Genomic DNA, 17,114 nt, shown 5'->3' with positions numbered 1-17,114 from the left:
TGTGTGATGTTAAATTCATGAGATGTGTCTGTGTCTGCCATCTGCACCAGGGTAGCTGCCAGAGAGCTTAGTGTTGAGAGTGCGGACTGTGTACCTCAGAGCCGAGTTTGGGTCCTGCCTCAGCCACTTCCTGCTGGCAGTCTTGGGCAGGATTCTCGGCTCCTGTCTCAGCATGCCTGTCTGTGTAACAGTGGTGACTGCAGCCTGCCTCCTTGGGTTGTGAGGGTCACATGTTTGTTACGCAAGCACAGGATGTAGAGAACGGTGCTGGGATGCAGGGGGCACAAAGTCTTCTAGAGGCGCTGTCCTTTTGTGAAGGTGTTTACCAGGATTGTTGAGGCGACTCCTATGGCTCACTGGAGTGTGCAGAGTGCTGGCACCTCACAGTAACCCTAGTCCTTCTTTCATTTTGTTTTGTAGTTTCTGCTTTGAGATTGTTACCTCATAGAAGAAAACTTTTTAAATTGCCATGAGGTATTTTAATAGGAGTCCTTTCTGCATGTCCTCAAACCCCCGAGGTGGTCTGTGCGCCTCAGCTCACCATGGCCACACAGGGGGCCCGCGGATGGGAGCCCTGAGCTGCGGCTCTGCATTTGTCCCTGTCATTCCTTGAGGGTCCTGCAGCCACGCCGGCTGCCACATTCGGTATGGTGCATGCGCTCGTGAGTCAGCCTGCAAGTGTTCCTTTTGTATGTCTCATCAGGTTCTGTGTGATCGTCACACTGCAGTGGGCACAGACCGGACCCTCCATCCCGAACAAGCAGAGCCATGTGTCCCCAGCCGAGCTCCCCTGAGGGATTCTCTGCTGGATGCAGTCGAGAGCCACGGAGCTGCTGCCTGGATGGGAGTGGGCGTGCGAGTGGTGGTGCAGAGAGTGTACTCCCTGCCCTGCAGAGGCCAGCAGGCAGATGGCACAGCCCCACCCAGAGCACGGTGAGTGACGGACATGGGTGCCGGGCCCACACTCATCTGCACAGAGGGGAAGCTCTTCTCAGAGCAGTTTCATCGCCATGCACAGGGGTGGTGTTTCTTTGGTTGGTTTTCTCTTACATCAAAATTTGGAACAACTGGTATGACAGAGGATTTTGTCCATGTATAATTATCTAAATGTGCTCAGTCACTCAGTTGTGGCCAACTCTTTGTGACCCCATGGACTATAGCCTGCCAGGCTTCTCTGTCCATGGAATTTTCCAGGCAAGAATACTGGAGTGGGTTGCCATTCCCTTCTCCAGTTTATCTAAACAGACCTAGTAGAAAAGTTATTCACATTTACTTTTACCTTTGATAGATCATGCTACTGAAAGTCATACAAGCATGATTGGTATTGTTCTGAAAGAGCCAAGGCAAGGTTGAAAAGACCATGGCAATAGCTGTCAAGTTTTATGTCTTAGAAACCAGGATAAAGAAATGGCAGCTGGTGGGTCTGTGGCTCTCAGATGGGGCTTTTGAGTCCGCTTTGGTGTTGCCACAGGTCCTGTGAGTGGTACGGATGCTGCTCACTGCCCTCGCCCGTGCGGCAGCCACTGACCACGCAGGAAGTACAGCTGCTGGGGCTGAGCAAACTACATTTATAATTTCACTGAAGTTTAATTAAGTCATTTTAGGTAGCCCCCTGTGGGTAGTGGCTGCCTTGGTGCCCTGCCTAACTCAACAGCTGTGGGAGCAAGGGTAGACCTGTGATTCACAGTGCTTCACTCCAGCAGATGTTGGGAGTGGCATCTTGCTACTCACACTTAGACTCTTCCTGGTTGTGTGTTTTCAGATAGCTGTAGACACATGGTTGAGTAAGAGTTTCTTTATCCTTGTCAGACCCTTCTGAGGTTATCTTTCTAAGTTAAATTGCCCTCAAAGCAGTAAGACAGATTTACAGAAGAATAGAAATTAAAAGCATAGATGCTAGTTTATCTGACAATCAATCATTTTGTGCCTCTGCTGTTAGAGAAACACATACTGAAGAAATAACAAGTCACAGGCATCCTGTCCTTACGGTGCTTTCTGGTGTTATTGGGAAGGAGCGGCAGGAAGCACGACTCTGTTACCTGTCAGTCGCCTTCCAGTGGACTGCAGCTTACTTTGAAGGACCATGAATTTCACCGTCCTTTCAGGTGGAGAGTTACAGAATATTTCTTGTGGAATTATAGAAAAGTTTATTTTTATTCTGTTTGGAAAATGTATGTGTGAAACCAGAATATCCGTCTTTAGGTCTTTAACATACTTGTAGCTGTTGACCAGTTTTGTGCTAGACTTAAAATTGTGTCCTTCTAAACAGAATTACCTGAGACAGTTACAGATCAGACAAAGGTTCTGTCTTGCTTGGCTTCTTCTGCGGTCTGTGACCATGCTGGGCTCTGAGGAGGAGATCCTGAGGCCTGCAGAGCACTGCTCACGCCTGGCACATACCAACTGAGGCTGTGCTCACAGAGGACTGAAGGCAGGGCAGGCGTAAAGCTCAGAAATAAGAAAGCAACACCAAGTTAATCAGATGTAATGAATATGTATCAGTGGGCATGGAGACTTCTTGTAGCACATGTGAGATTGTAAACAGAGGCTGGAGGATGGTAACCCATTTCACAGATGAGAACACTGGGCCTCAGAGATTGACTTGCTGACAGTTATATGTGGATGAAGGAAAACCATCGTGAGATATAGAATCCCACATGACAGGGTTGTAGAGAATACTGGACCTGAAAGAAAGAGAAGAATATTGACTTGGAAGCAGGCTGTTTAGATGCTAGATGACCAGGGGCCAGTCACCCTGGAAAGCCGGCATGGGACCTGAGTAGACTGTGCACCCTGAGGAAGAGTGGTCCTTCTGGATGGAGGTCGTAGCGTTTGGCCTGGGTTGGGAGACAAGCCTTCTGTGATGTATTTGGGGTATAGAAAGGTCTTACTGTATAATCCATTAGTTTTTTCTAGATTCATTTGCTGTAATATTGATCAGGTTCTCCAGTTTACAAATCCAATTAATATAGAAGGAATAAGACCCTTAGCCCTCTACTAATTCTCTGCTGGTGGGTATAAGGCATGTCCTTGAGAGTCTCTCAGCAGCATGTGTCCTGGTGTAGAGCTTCATACCTGCATGTGCAACACGGTACGAGGGGAGACACCCGCAGAAGACTTAGGCACGTTGCCCGGAACGCTCTTTTCTATCAGCGATTTCTGCCTGTAACTTCCTGACTGCTGGTAACTTCAGGCAGCCGTGCAGCGCACGGAGTCAGTCTTGTCCGGAGGCCCGAGCACGGAGGACATAGCAGGGAGACTGAACAGTGAGGGCCACTCCCCTGAGTTAGCTCACCTGCTTTTCCCCAGCACCTCTGCTCCAGCAGTGAACTGAAGTCTTCTCTGAGCACCACGTGTTTCCATAGAGCCAGAAATTGCCATGTCAGAGTAAATTGAGGCCTGTGCCTGGGCATAAACAGAAGCAAGTCTGTTTTCTGGGACTCTTGCTACAGTGATTCTCCCCTCCTGGCCAACCAGGTCAGATGCCCTCCTGAGGAAACACCGTGATGACTCTGTGTCTAACTTGGCACCTTGACCGCGTTTTGTCTGTCTGCTCCCAGCACTCTAGCCATGTCACTTTTATGAGATCAGTCACAACTTAGCTTCTGATGGCATACAGCCCAATTTTTGTCACCTTTGAAATTAAAGAATTTTATTTGAGGCCTGCCAGTCCTGAAGAGGGTCAGATAGATTTGTCCTCTGAGCTGTGAAACATTAGCGAAAGTTTACGTTAGATTTCAGAAATGTCATATGTAAGTCTGCTGTCCATTGTCCTTTTGAATGACTTCTTTTAACTCACGCTATCAAAAAAAAACATTTCTACTTGGTTTCTCAAAGTGTTGTATATCAGAGTAAGCCACAAGTACTTTAGTTTTATAAATCATTCAATCAAAAGTAACAGAAGACGGACCCAAAGCACTCCCTAAACAGTAAGCAGGAAGTCTGTTCAGAGCCAGAACACACCTTTACCTGGACCCACTGCATGTTGGATGAGTGCTAGGTAAACGTATGACTAATCAGACCACAGGCTTTTTAGCCCGGGGGAGCACTAGTTTCTACTGGAGGGAACTGCAGCAGAGGGCGCAGAAGTGGGCTGCCTGCCACAACCCCCGCCTGGCAGAGTGGCGTCTAGACCACGCTCCTCCCTGTCCGTGGTGATTGGCTTTCTTCCTCCCTTTTTTTGAAACCATCACTTCCTTTTTCCTTGAGATGCTCAAGGGACAGATAATTTTATCCCTCAGAGACACACGTTGTTTCTAGCCTGTCACTGCAGAAACATTTATTGTGGGAGAATTAGTCTTTCGTGAGGGCATTGAATTCATAGAACTTGCTCAATGGTCTTGCATTTGGAAGAAAGCCTGGAGGGACAGACCCTTCTTATTTAACTGTTTCAGGGGATTAGATCTGATAGACAGAGTGCCCAAAGAACTATGGACTGAGGTTTGTTACACTGTACAGGAGGCAGGGATCAAGACCATCCCCCAAAAAAAAGAAATGGAAAAAGGCAAAATGGTTGTTTGACGAGGCCTTACAAATAGCTGAGAAAAGAAGGGAAGCTAAAGGCAAAAGAGAAAGGAAAGATATACCCATTTGAATGCAGAGTTCCAAAGAATAGCAAGAAATAAGAAAGCCTTCCTCACTGATCAGTGCAAAGAAATAGAGGAAAACAATAAAATGGGAAAGATTAGAGATCTCTTCAAGAAAACTGGAGATACCAAGGGAACATTTCATGCAAAGTTGGGCACAATAAAGGACAGAAATGGTATGGACCTAATAGAGGCAGAAGATACTAAGAAGAGGTGGCAAGAATACACAGAAGAATTGTACAAAAAAGAGCATCATGACCCAGGTAACCATGATGGTGTGATCACTCACCTAGAGCCAGACATCCTAGAATGTGAAGTCAAGTGAGTCTTAGGAAGCATCACTATGAACAAAGCTAGTGGAGGTGATGAAATTCTTGTTGTGCTCTTTCAAATCCTCAAAGATGATGCTGTGAAGGTGCTGCACTCAATATGCCAGCAAATTAGGAAAACTCAGCAGTGGCAACAGGACTGGAAAAGGTCAGTTTTCATTCCAATCCCAAAGAAAGGCAATGCCAGATAATGTCAATTTATCACACAATTGCACTCATCTCACATGCTAGCAAAATAATGCTCAAAATTCTCCAAGCCAGCCTTCAACAGTATGGGAACCATGAACTTCCAGCGGTTCAAGCTGGTTTTAGAAAAGGGAGAGGAACCAGAGATCAAATTGCCAACATCTGTTGGATCATCAAAAAAGCAAGAGAGTTCCAGAAAAACATCTACTTTTGCTTTATTGACTACATCAAAGCCTTTGACTGCGTGGATCACAACAAACTGTGGAAAATTCTTAAAGAGATGGGAATACAGACCACCTGACCTGCCTCCTGAGAAATCTGTATGCAGGTCAAGAAGCAACAGTTAGAACCAGACACAGAACAACACACTGGTTCCAAATTGGGGAAGGAGTACATTAAGGCTGTATATTGTCACCCTGCTTGTTTAACTTCTATGCAGGGTATATCATGTGAAATGCTGGACTGGATGAAGCACAAACTGGAATCAAGATTGCTGGGAGAAATATCAGTAACCTCAGATATGCAGATGATACCACCCTTATGGCAGAAAGTGAAGAAGAACTAAAGAGCCTCTTGATTTGAAGGTGAAAGAGGAGAGTAAAAAAGCTGGCTTAAAACTCAGCATTCAAAAAATGAAGATCATGGCATCCAGTCCCATCACTTCATGGCGAATAGATGGGGAAACAATGGAAACAGTGATAGACTTTCTTTCTGGGGGCTCCAAAAATCACTGCAGATGGTGACTGCAGCCGTGAAATTAAAAGACGCTCCTTGGAGAAAAGCTGTGACCAACCTAGACAGCATATTAAAAAGCAGAGACAGTACTCTGCCAACAAAAGTCAATCTAGTCAAAGCTATGGTTTTTCCAGTAATCATGTATGGGTGCAAGAGTTGGACCGTAAAGAAAGGTGAGCACAGAAGAATTGATGCTTTTGAACTGTGGTGTTGGAGAAGACTCTTCAGAGTCTAAGGAGATCAAAACAGTCAATCTTAAAGGAAGTCAGTCCTGAATATTCATTGGAAGGACTGATGCTGAAGCTGAATCTCCAATACTTTGGCCACCTCATGGGAAGAACTGACTCACTGGAAAAGACCCTGATACTGGGAAACATTGAGGGCAGGAGGAGAAGGGGATGACAGAGGATGAGATGGTTGGATGGCATCACTGACTCGATGGACATGAGTTTGAGCAAGCTCTGGGGGTTGGTGATGGACAAGGAAGCCTGGCGTACTGCAGTCCGTGGAGTCACAAAGAGTCAGACACAATGAGTAACTGAACTGAACTAATGTTGTGTTTTGCTCAGTCATGTCCAACTCTTTGTGACCTCAGGGACAGTAGCCCCCCAGGTTCCTCTGTCCATGGGATTCTCCAGGCAAGAATGCTGGAGTGGGTTGCCATTTCCTTCTCCGTAAGTTGCATTTTAGTTTCATGGAAATTCATTGAACTGAACTCAGGAAAGAAAAACATTTTCCTTTCTCTCTACTTTGACATTTTATTCTCTTTTCATCTTTTGACCCTTACTTAAGTCTCTTGGCTTACATTTCTTCCTCTTTTCACTTCCTCTGGTCCTGGGTTGGGTTCTGGTTCTACATAGTTGACAAAACCAGGCATTGTCCTGTGCTCACGGAGCATTGTCTGGTGAGGGAGTCCCACATAAACCAATTGAAAGCAAAGACATTTATGATTTTAAGTTGTGCTCAGGGCTTGGTAAGAACAAATGGGATACTCTGAGAGACAGTGAGTCGACAGAACTTAGTTTGGGGATCGAAGGGCTGTGTTCTGAGGCAGTGCTACTTAAGTGACACTGGAAAGCTCAGAGGATGTTGGATGAAAAAGAGATGAAAGAGAAGTACCCATGGAGGTTGGAGTGTGGGGGGCCTTCAAGAGCTCCAAACAGGAAGGAGGTGGCAGAGTGGCAAGTGAGTGTGGGCCACGGGTGTGCCTGTCCAACAGACACGTCAGCTGTGGGACGGAAATGGTTTGGGAATGAGAGGGCATGGAGCACGGCCCCAGTGGAAGCAGAGAGGCCCCGAGGAAGCTCCTGCCGGGCCCAGCACAGACCAGGCTCCCATCTCACACGATGCCGCAGGGAAATGGAGACACTTCTCATGTGCGCGTGACTGGATGGAGGGTTGGGAGTGGTAAGGCAGAAGGAAATAGAAAGAGTACTTCTCAGGCAGATTCAATCTGGGGCCTGTTCAGTTTGAGATTCCTTTGAGGCATCCAGGAAAGGGTGTCAGGTGAACAGTCTGGATAAACAGATCTCACAGTCAGGGAAGACTTTAGCTTGGAGGTCAGTATTGAGGGATTTTTAGCCTCCAGCTTGCCAGTCTGTGTATTTGTATGTGCATTCATGTGTGGCTAATTGAAGAGTACGTTTGTCCATGGTGCCGGATTCCAGAGGTCCTAGGGCCTGGAGAGAGAGCAAGATGCCCTCGGCCCTCCTGCCTTTACACCTTCAGAGCTGTTCCATCACAGGCAGAGGCTGTCTAAAGCCAGGGCAGTGGATGCGAGCACACTGGGGACATGGCAGACACCAAGGAAGGAAAACATTGGCTTCAAGACTCCAGGTTCTGCAGCACTGGAGGATGGGTAGATGAGGGAGCACAGAGGAGCCTGGAGGGGAAGGGCTGGTTGTGGCAGGACCGCGTCATGGGGCAGTGCCTCGGGTGATAGAGGGCAGCTGATCTGATGCTGCAGAGATGCCTGACAAGGTGACAGATGACGCCAGTGAAGTTCCTGGGTGACTTATGCACAGGAGTTGCCGAGGGGGTGGGAGGAAGGTGGAAGCTAGCTCCCTGGGCATGGAAGAGGGTGGGATGCAAGGAGCGTGAACAGGTTTTGATAGCAAGGTCTTACTGATGTAGAAGGGAATGAGAATGCTCAGCATTCAATGGCACAAGAGAACTAGAGTGCAGGCATTCTGTTTCTTGCTCCGAAGATAGATACCGTTTTTCCTTCTTCTTGTGTGTATCAAGACAGAGTGGCATGGAGTTCCTTCAGAACAGCAAATCATGCATGTCCACAGGGAGAGAGCGCAGAGGGAGGACGACCGCTCCTCCTCACCAGGACACATAGGCCACCCCACGTGCTCTTCTGTGTCCCCCACACTCCACCAGTCTGTGCAGTGATTGTATTGATCGACCTGCGCAGCAACACATGTTCATAGGTTGTTATTGTTACTTGTACTTTATTTCTTCATATTGTAGAAAAATTGGAATCACTCCTCTTCAATGGTTTGAGTATTTTTATTGTGATGCAGAGATAGAAGAGCAGAGCATCATTTTCTTAATGTCTCCTCATAAACGATGTCACAGCCCATTCCTCAGGTTCTCCTTACTTACCTGTGCTCTCAGTAAATTCAAAGCTCTGTGTTCATGAGTCTTAAAGCCTCTGATCTCAGCTGCCTAGCTCCTACCATTTGCCTGTTTGATCTCTCAAACAGCTCTTGGTGGTCCTTGTGATATCACAGGGTCATTCAGCCCTGATTCCTTCATAGCCTGTCTTATTACTGGTGATTCTACTAACTTGACATCCAGACCTATTACGTTCTCTGCGCCCTTCCTTCTGTTCACATTCTGGAGTACTGTGAAGGGTAAAAACAGCATCGCGTTCGTGGAATTACAGCTCTAGGTCTTGCTGTTCTTAATGCACATGAAGAGGTGTCAGCGTTGGAACTACCTTACTTCTGTCTCCTCTTTTTTATATAATTCACATGCTGTAAAAATTCACCCTTTTACAGTGTGCAGTTCAATACTTTATATTTGCAGAATTGGTCAGTCGTGGCCATATTCTAGTATTACAACATTTTTATTGCCTCAAAAAGAAACTCCATACCAGTTGGCTGCTAACTTCCCTTCTCCCAGCCATGGCAACCATTAATCTACTTTTGTCTCTATGGATTTGTCTCTTTTGTAATAGTGCTGCTATGAACATTTTAATCCAAGTTTTTTCTGTGGACATAATTTTTCAGTATATATCTGGGAGTGGAATATCTGGGTCATATGGTAACTCTTTTTTAAATTCTCTGCGGAATTAGTGTTTTCCAAAGAAACTGCTTTGGCACAGTCAGTAACGTAGAAAAACATCTATTTCTGCTTTATTGACTATGCCAAAGCCTTTGACTGTGTGGATCACAATAAACTGTGGAAAATTCTGAAAGAGTTGGGAATACCAGACCACCTGACCTGCCTCTTGAGAAACCTATATGCAGGTCAGGAAGCAACAGTTAGAACTGGACATGGAACAACAGACTGGTTCCAAATAGGAAAAGGAGTACGTCAACGCTGTATATTGTCACCCTGCTTATTTAACTTCTATCCAGAGTACATCATGAGAAACGTGGGGCTGGCAGAAGCACAAGCTGGAATCAAGATTGCTGGGAGAAATATCAATAACCTCAGATACGCAGATGACACCACCCTTATGGCAGACAGTGAAGAGGAACTAAAAAGCCTCTTGATGAAAGTGAAAGAGGAGAGTGAAAAAGTTGGCGTAAAGTTCAACATTCAGAAAACGAAGATCATGGCATCTGGTCCTATCACTTCATGGGAAATAGATGGGGAAACAGTGAAAACAGTGTCAGACTTTATTTTTGGGGGCTCCAAAATCACTGCAGATGGTGACTGCAGCCATGAAGTTAAAAGACGCTTACTCCTTCGAAGGAAAGTTATGACCAACCTAGATAGCATATTCAAAAGCAGAGACATTACTTTGCCAACAAAGGTCCGTCTAGTCAAGGCAACTATGGTTTTTCCAGTGGTCATGTATGGATGTGAGAGCTGGACTATGAAGAAAGCTGAGCGCTGAAAAATTGATGCTTTTGAACTGTGGTGTTGGAGAAGACTCTTGAGAGTCCCTTGGACTGCAAGGATATCCAACCAGTCCATTCTAAAGGAGATCAGTCCTGGGTGTTCATTGGAAGGACTGATGCTGAGGCTGAAACTCGAATACTTTGGCCACCTGATGCAGAGAGCTGACTCATTTGAAAAGACCCTGCTGCTGGGAAAGATTAGGGGCAGGAGGAAAAGGGGACTACAGAGGATGAGATGGTTGGATGACATCATCGACACAATGCACATGGGTTTGGGTGGACTCTGGGAGTTGGTGATGGACCGGGAGGCCTGGCATGCTGCGATTCATGGGGTCGCAAAGAGTCAGACACTACTGAGCGACTGAACAGAACTGAGCTGAGAGAAACTGCAGCATTTTACATTCCCACCAGTTCTGTGTGACAGCTCTAGTTCCTCCACGTCGTGCTCAACGCTTGTGATGGTCTTTTTTCTACTAGCCATCCTAATGTTATGGAGCCATATCTCATTGCGGGTTTTTCCTCCGGCCATCCTAGTGGGTATGAAGCTGTATCTCATTGTGGCTTTGACTTATGTTTCCCTAAGGAGTAACAATGTTGAGCATCTTTTCATGTATCTTGCTCATTTGTATACTTCTTTGGAGAAATGCTAGTTTAAATCCTTTGCCTACTTTCTTAATTGGGTTATTTGTCCTTTTTTGTTGAATTATAAGAGTTCTTTATTCTGTATATAAGTCTCATATATATGATTTGCAAATATTTTCTGCCATTATCTGGTGGGATTTCCACCCCCGCCCCCTTTTTTATAGCCCTCTTTGAAACAGAAGTTTATAATTTTGGTGATGTCCAATTTACCTTTTGGCTTGTTTGTTTGGTTGCTTGTGCTTTTGGTGTTGCATCTAAGGAACCGTTGCCTAATCCAGGGTTATGAAGGTTTGCTTCTGAATTTTCTTCTAAGATTTAATAGGTTTACTCTTCCATTTAGGTCTGTGATCCATTTGAATGATTTTTGTTTATGGTGTGGTCCAGCCCCACAGTCATGCTAACATGACTACTCTGTCTGTGGAGTTTTCTTGGCAACCTTGTCAAAAATCAGTCGACTGTACATGTAAGTGTGTATTTCTAACCTCTCATTTCTCCCCCTTTGCTGTCTGCATGTCTCTATGCTAGCACTGCAGTGATCTGAGTTACTTTATGTTTATATTATGTTTCAAAATCAGGAAGCATAAGTCCTTTAACTGTATTTTTCCAAGATTATGTTCAGAATTCTGAGTCTTTTATATTTACATATGAGTTTTAGAGTCAGCTTGTTAATTGTTTTTTATTTTGCAGTAAATCAACTGGGTGTTTGATAGAGAGTGTGTTGAATATGTATGTCAATTTGAAGAAAATTGCTATCTTATCAGTATTTAGTCTTTGGATCCATAAACATGGGATGTCTTTCAATTAGATCTTTCATTTCTTTCAGCAGTGCTTTATAGTTTTCAGCCGTTGAATTTATACCTGAGTATTGTCTGTTTTTATACTATTATAAATGCAGTTGTTTCCTTAATTTCAGATTGTTCATTGCTAATATGTAGATATGAAGGTGATTTTTATATATTGGCCTATACTCTGAAGTCTTTTTGAATTTGCTTGTTAGCTGCCATAGTTTTTTAGTGGTTTCCTTAGGATTTTTCATACATAAAATCATGTAGTCTTTGAATAAAGATAGTTTTACTTCTTCACTTTCAATCTGGATGTATCTTATTTCTTTTTCTTTCTTAATTTCCCTGCAAGCTCTCTTAATTGTCTCGAGGCAGAAAAACCAAAGTGGTAATTTAATGCTGTGGTATTCTCACAGCAGCTCATCCCCAGCTCATTTTCTCAGTCTGTTGAGGCCTGTGCAGACTTCACTATGGTTGTATGCCATTTGCCCTGCCGAGTCTCTCCTGGTTTTAGCCGTGGAAATAGTCTCTTTATCAGTGCATTAGAATGGGAAAAAAAAGCAAATTTTGAAAGTAGGCAGGCGTGGGTTTGAATCTGAGCTTTGCTAACCTACTAGCTATATTTTCTTGGTTAAAGATAGGTAGATAGATAATCTTAACGCTCTTCATTTTTTTCTTAACAGCCTCATGCTGTTAGTTAGTAATGTCATCGTCAGTCTTGTATAATTGTTTTGAAGATTCAGTGAGATAAGATTTATAAAATGCCTGGTGCCAAGCATACACTCTTAACACTATTTGCTTTATGACAGCTGTGGTCCTTTGTATGGAAGTTAGTTACAGAAGTGTCGTTCTTTACTGGAAGGTTGTCACCTCCTTGCGGGTAAGGATTGTGTGTAGGAATAGTTATTATTGCCTCCTGGTACACATACTGTGCCTACTATATCTGTATTTATATATCCCTAAATATTTTTTCAGTTAGATGTATGTCTTTTGGCATTTATGATGGTTTGTGTGAGTTTCATTTCTCCTCTTCTAGATGGCACAAAATGGATCCATTTTCCTACCCTTTATCTCCTTTTGAAGCTTTTATCATTTTGTTGGTCTAGTGTCAGATTACAGGTAGCTGGTTGCAGTTTTAAATGTTTCAGAGTAGAATCAGAGCTATGGATAATTTGAAAGCAGTATGTTCATGTTCTTTAAACTGTGTAATACCAACCTATATCATTGATCCTGTTTATAGTTACAGCATATGTGTACCTTGAATGTGTATATGTATCCTTAATGAGCTTATTGATAATATGAAATAGCAATGAAAGTTCCCTCGTTCTTTTTTTATATATTAAACCAGTGATATACTTGAAGGAAAAAATCAAAAGGAATGGCAACAGCCTAGTGATATGAGTACAGATATTTAGGAAAATAAAATGTTCATAACCTGATGAAGACAGCAAGAGTAATTTTCCAGATTCATAGCCAGACGACTGTGGTACGTGTATCCATAGTTCAGAGTTTGCTTCTTAGTCTGACCTTGGTGATTTTCCAGCACCTGTTATCCATCAAGATCAAGAATGGTTTCAAGGTGGTCCTATATAAAAGGCGTGGAATTTTCTGCCTGTTCCTGACCTCCTTTCTCTGGAAACTTCTGTTCCTTAAAGAGGCTGGAGACCTCTGATGGTCTGCACCCCTACCCTCTCGTGCCTGCAGCTTGATCTGGAGCTGTGTTGTGGTCACGCTAGAACTTTCCTGTGAGCCAGACGGCACTCTGGAATGTGTGCTGTTAGAGGACAGCGCAGAGTGGAGCCGTGGGAGACAGGGTGCCAGCCGGCAGCGTCGGGGTGGGGAGCATGGGGAGAGGGGAGCAGATGCAGACACTCAGCCCCGCATGCCTCTGCAGCCAGACGCACAAAGGGGCGAGATCAGAGAGACCGGACTTGACCTCCCACTCCAGCTGGGCTGCCACGCTTGCCGCCCCCTCTCCCCCTGCTCGCCTCTGTCACGTGGACCTGTTCCGCCCTGCCTCCCAGCTGCTGTTGGACCCAGAGCACTTGGGGCAGCCAGCTGGCAGTCTTGGGAGGCTTGCCCTCATTGTGCTCATTTCTTGGCCCTGAAGTTCTAATTAGCTTGAGCCTGATGAGTGCCATGTGCCCCAGAAAACTGCAGCAAACGTATCCTCCAAAACCATTCTTGGGAAGAGAGAGACACTGTGAACAAGGACCCCTGGTCTCTTCTGGATCAGTTGGCCTGGCAGTGATGAAAATATTCTGAACCTTCACGTTTATTTGTACAGATACAAAAAGAGAGGGATGGATACAAGGGCATCTAGACAGTGCTCGTTGTATAGTGAGGATAATGGCCAGGTGTTGTGTACTGGCGCTTGTCAGTACTTTCAAAATCAGCCCATACATGCTGTTTTTGAATTTCACTGCCCCCGTTTAACCATCTGAGGTCAAGGACTGATTCATTGGTTTTGGTGCAGAACCACGAAGGCAGCCTGTGGGGATGGGAGAAACAGCCGTGGGTGAGGCGCTGAGGGTGCAGTGCATGGCTGGCTGTGTCGCTGTCTTTAGGCAGGACGAACCAAGCTGTGGGCACAGCAGAGCACGGAGCCATCATTCCTCTAAAGAGGCCTATGGGGAGGCTTAGGGTGGGTGGTTTTCTGAATTGCCAGGGACACTGTGCTTCAGGAAAGACTCAGGGCCCCTGCAGGGGGGTTATTCAGTATAAAGCAGCAGGCAGGGGGGCTTCTAGGGAGGAAGCAAGGAAGGAGTAAGAGCTGCTCTGGGTCCAGGGTGTTCATCAAGAGGAAAAAAAAAAAAAACCTGTTGCAAATGACTGAAGGTTTTAAGGGATTTGTTACAATTAATGCAGAGCTAAGTTAAGAAATCAAGATAGAAGCAAGCCCCCACAGGTAGAAGATAAAAGGATGAAAACAACATTTTAATGAAACTTAGTGAGGAGGAAGGAACCCATGACTTGAATGAAAGAGAGAAGGTCTGAATCATGCAGGGGCAGCTGGCTGGGCCAGTCTCCGGGCTTAAAGTAGCCCTTACTGTCAGCCCACTGCTTTGTGGGGTCTCTGGCTGTGTCCTGGCCTGTCTTTCCTCTCCCCATGGTGGATTCTGAACACAGAGGGAGCAGAGAGGACCAGGCCGGCTACACGTAGGGGAGTGGAAAGAGAAGAGCCACATTTCCCAACGTCTCACCACTTATACCAGGGGCTTCCCTGGTGGCGCAGCAGCAAAGAATCTGCCTGCCAGAACAGGAGATGCAGGAGCTGTGGGTTTGATCCCTGGGTCATACTCCAGGGAAGATCCCCTGGAGAAGGAAATGGCAACCACTCCAGTATTCTTGCTGGAAAACTCCATGGACAGAGGAGTCTGGCGGACTACAGTCCCTGCGGTCAGAAAGAGTTGAATATGACTTAGAGACCAAGACCAATACACCACTTACACAGCCTCTTGGAAAACTGGTGTTTATTGGAAGGACTGATGCTGAGGCTGAAACTCCAATACTTTGGCCACCTCATGCGAAGAGTTGACTCATTGGAAAAGACCCTGATGCTGGGAGGGATTGGGGGCAGGAGGAGAAGGGGACGACAGAGAATGAGATGGCTGGATGGCATCACCGACTCGATGCACATGAGTTTGGGTGAACTCCGGGAGTTGGTGATGGACAGGGAGGCCTGGCATGCTGTGATTCATGGGGTCGCAAAGAGTCAGACATGACTGAGCAACTGAACTGAACTGAACTGGAAAACTGGGAGGTGGCCTAGGAGGCTCTGCACCATGAGTCTACACCCAGAGAAGCAGCAGTAGGACCCCGGTGTGTTGGAGACCTTAGGCGTTCTTCGAAGGCCTGATTTTCTGGGAGCTGCAGAAAAGTAGAAAACTGCAGTGACAGCAAAGACACTGGAAAATGTTATCTTTAAATCTTTCAAAAGCAAGTAATTCCAGTTTTCACTCTGCTCATTAATGCGTCATCTTCTCTTCAGAAAAGGCCAGAATGAGATTCCTACAGTGACATGCTTTGTACCAGGGCTACAGCATATTTGGTATCTAGTGTCATCCAACATGGGGATAGTCTGCCGGAGTCTGTTTATGTTTAAACTTGGCATTTCTTCCAGGTGCTTCCTAAGGAAGAGTTGGTGCTCTGTTCTGGGGTGGGGGCAGGTCGATGAAAAGGGGAGCAGAGACCAAACCTGGGACTGAGGTGTGGCAGTGAAGCCCCTCTCAGGGGCTCTCAGGCCGCCTGGAAGTTTACACGAGGAGGGGCTGTTTCCATCACTGCCTGGGGAGGAATTGTACATTGTGGGACTGGTTCCCTGAATGCCTGTTAGAACACATGGATTCTGTGTATCCATGCCACCTTTTCTTAAAAAAATTTTTTTTTGGATTGAGTTGAAATTCACATAAAACTAACCATTTGAAAGCATACAGCTCAATGATACTTAGTTCATCACAGTGTCGTGCAGCCACCACTTCTATTTGGTTCCAGCATATCCTGTGCCCATTATCAGTCCCTCTTATGAGCCTCCCCCACCCCTGGCCTCTGGCAGCCACAGCCCTGCTTTCCGTCTCTACGTCTCCACCCGTCCTGGACATTTCGTGTAAATGGAGTCCTAACGGTATGTGGACTTCTGTGCCTGGTGTCTTTCACTCAGCATCATGTTTTCAAAGTTTGTCCATGTTGGAGCCTTCTGTCCTTATGGCTGAATAATATTCCAGTGTATAGATACATCACATTTGTGTTTACCCACTCATCAGCTGATTTACATTTGGGTTGTTTCCACTTCGGGCTGTGATGAATGATGCTCTGTGAATATTTCTAGAAGTCTTTGGGAACGGATATTTTCATTTTTCTTGGGCATATCCCCAGGAGTAGTATTGCTGGGCTATATGGTAATTCTGTGTTGAACTCTCTGAGGAGCCACCAGAGACGCACCATTTCATATTCCTGTATCAGGACTGTGATGTCTCCACACCCTCCCTACCACATGTTGCTGTCTTTCTTTTAATAACAACTATTGTAACTAGTCTGAAGACCAGTTTTACTTCTTCCTTTCTAGTATATTTGTCATTTGTTTCTTATTTTTACCTAATTGCTCTGGGCGCAGTTTCCAGTACAACAGTTAAAAGGAAGTAGCAAGAAAAGGTATTTTCACTTTGTTCCTGATCTTAGGGGGAACTTTATCTTTCACCATTGAGTCTGATGTTGGTTGTGGATTTTTCATATATGTCCTATGTCAGGTTGAGGAAGTTCCCTTCTATTCCTAGTTTGTTGAATATCTTTATCATGAAAGAGTGTTGGATCTTGTCAGATGCTTTTTTTGCACAGCCTAATCCAACTTTTTTGTGATTATACATTTTAAGGTTAGGAATCCTAGAAGTTGCTAACATCGTGAGTCTTAGTAGAGAAGGTATTGTAACCAGATTATTAAAATAATTGCTTTGAGTCACCAGGTTATGGAGCTACTTCTGTTGTACTTGATCCTTCTCTGCAATAATATTCTCTGTAATTGGAGTTTACAAGCATGCACTTAGCTTTGCTTTTCTTAACGTTGATTTTAATACAGTTTTTATTTTAAAATAGTTTTAGATTTGCAAAGAGAGGTCCTACATATCCCATACACAGCTTCCTCTATTGTTTTTAATTGAACTATAGTTGGTTTACAATATTATATAAGTTTATATAAGTTTCAGGCTATTTTTAATATCATATTATTATCATGCAATCTCATGGTTATTGAACCAATAGTGACACTGTTATTATTAACTT

The 17,114-nt window shown here is 44.9% G+C and overlaps 1 protein-coding gene across 1 annotated transcript in view; it reads left to right on the top strand.

The window, feature by feature from the left end:
- The window catches only part of SPIDR (scaffold protein involved in DNA repair), a 139,508-nt gene that overhangs the window by 43,027 nt on the left and 79,367 nt on the right, over positions 1-17,114 (top strand). The window contains exon 3 of the mRNA XM_068983772.1: positions 704-933. Coding sequence (XP_068839873.1) covers positions 704-933 — 230 coding nt within the window. The remainder of the gene's footprint in view (positions 1-703; positions 934-17,114) is intronic.

This window comes from Capricornis sumatraensis, chromosome 11 (assembly GCF_032405125.1).
Source record: "Capricornis sumatraensis isolate serow.1 chromosome 11, serow.2, whole genome shotgun sequence".
NCBI lineage: Eukaryota > Metazoa > Chordata > Mammalia > Artiodactyla > Bovidae > Capricornis > Capricornis sumatraensis.
The sequence above is the reverse complement of the archived record's forward strand: the minus strand, read 5'-3'. Positions and strand labels throughout refer to the sequence as shown.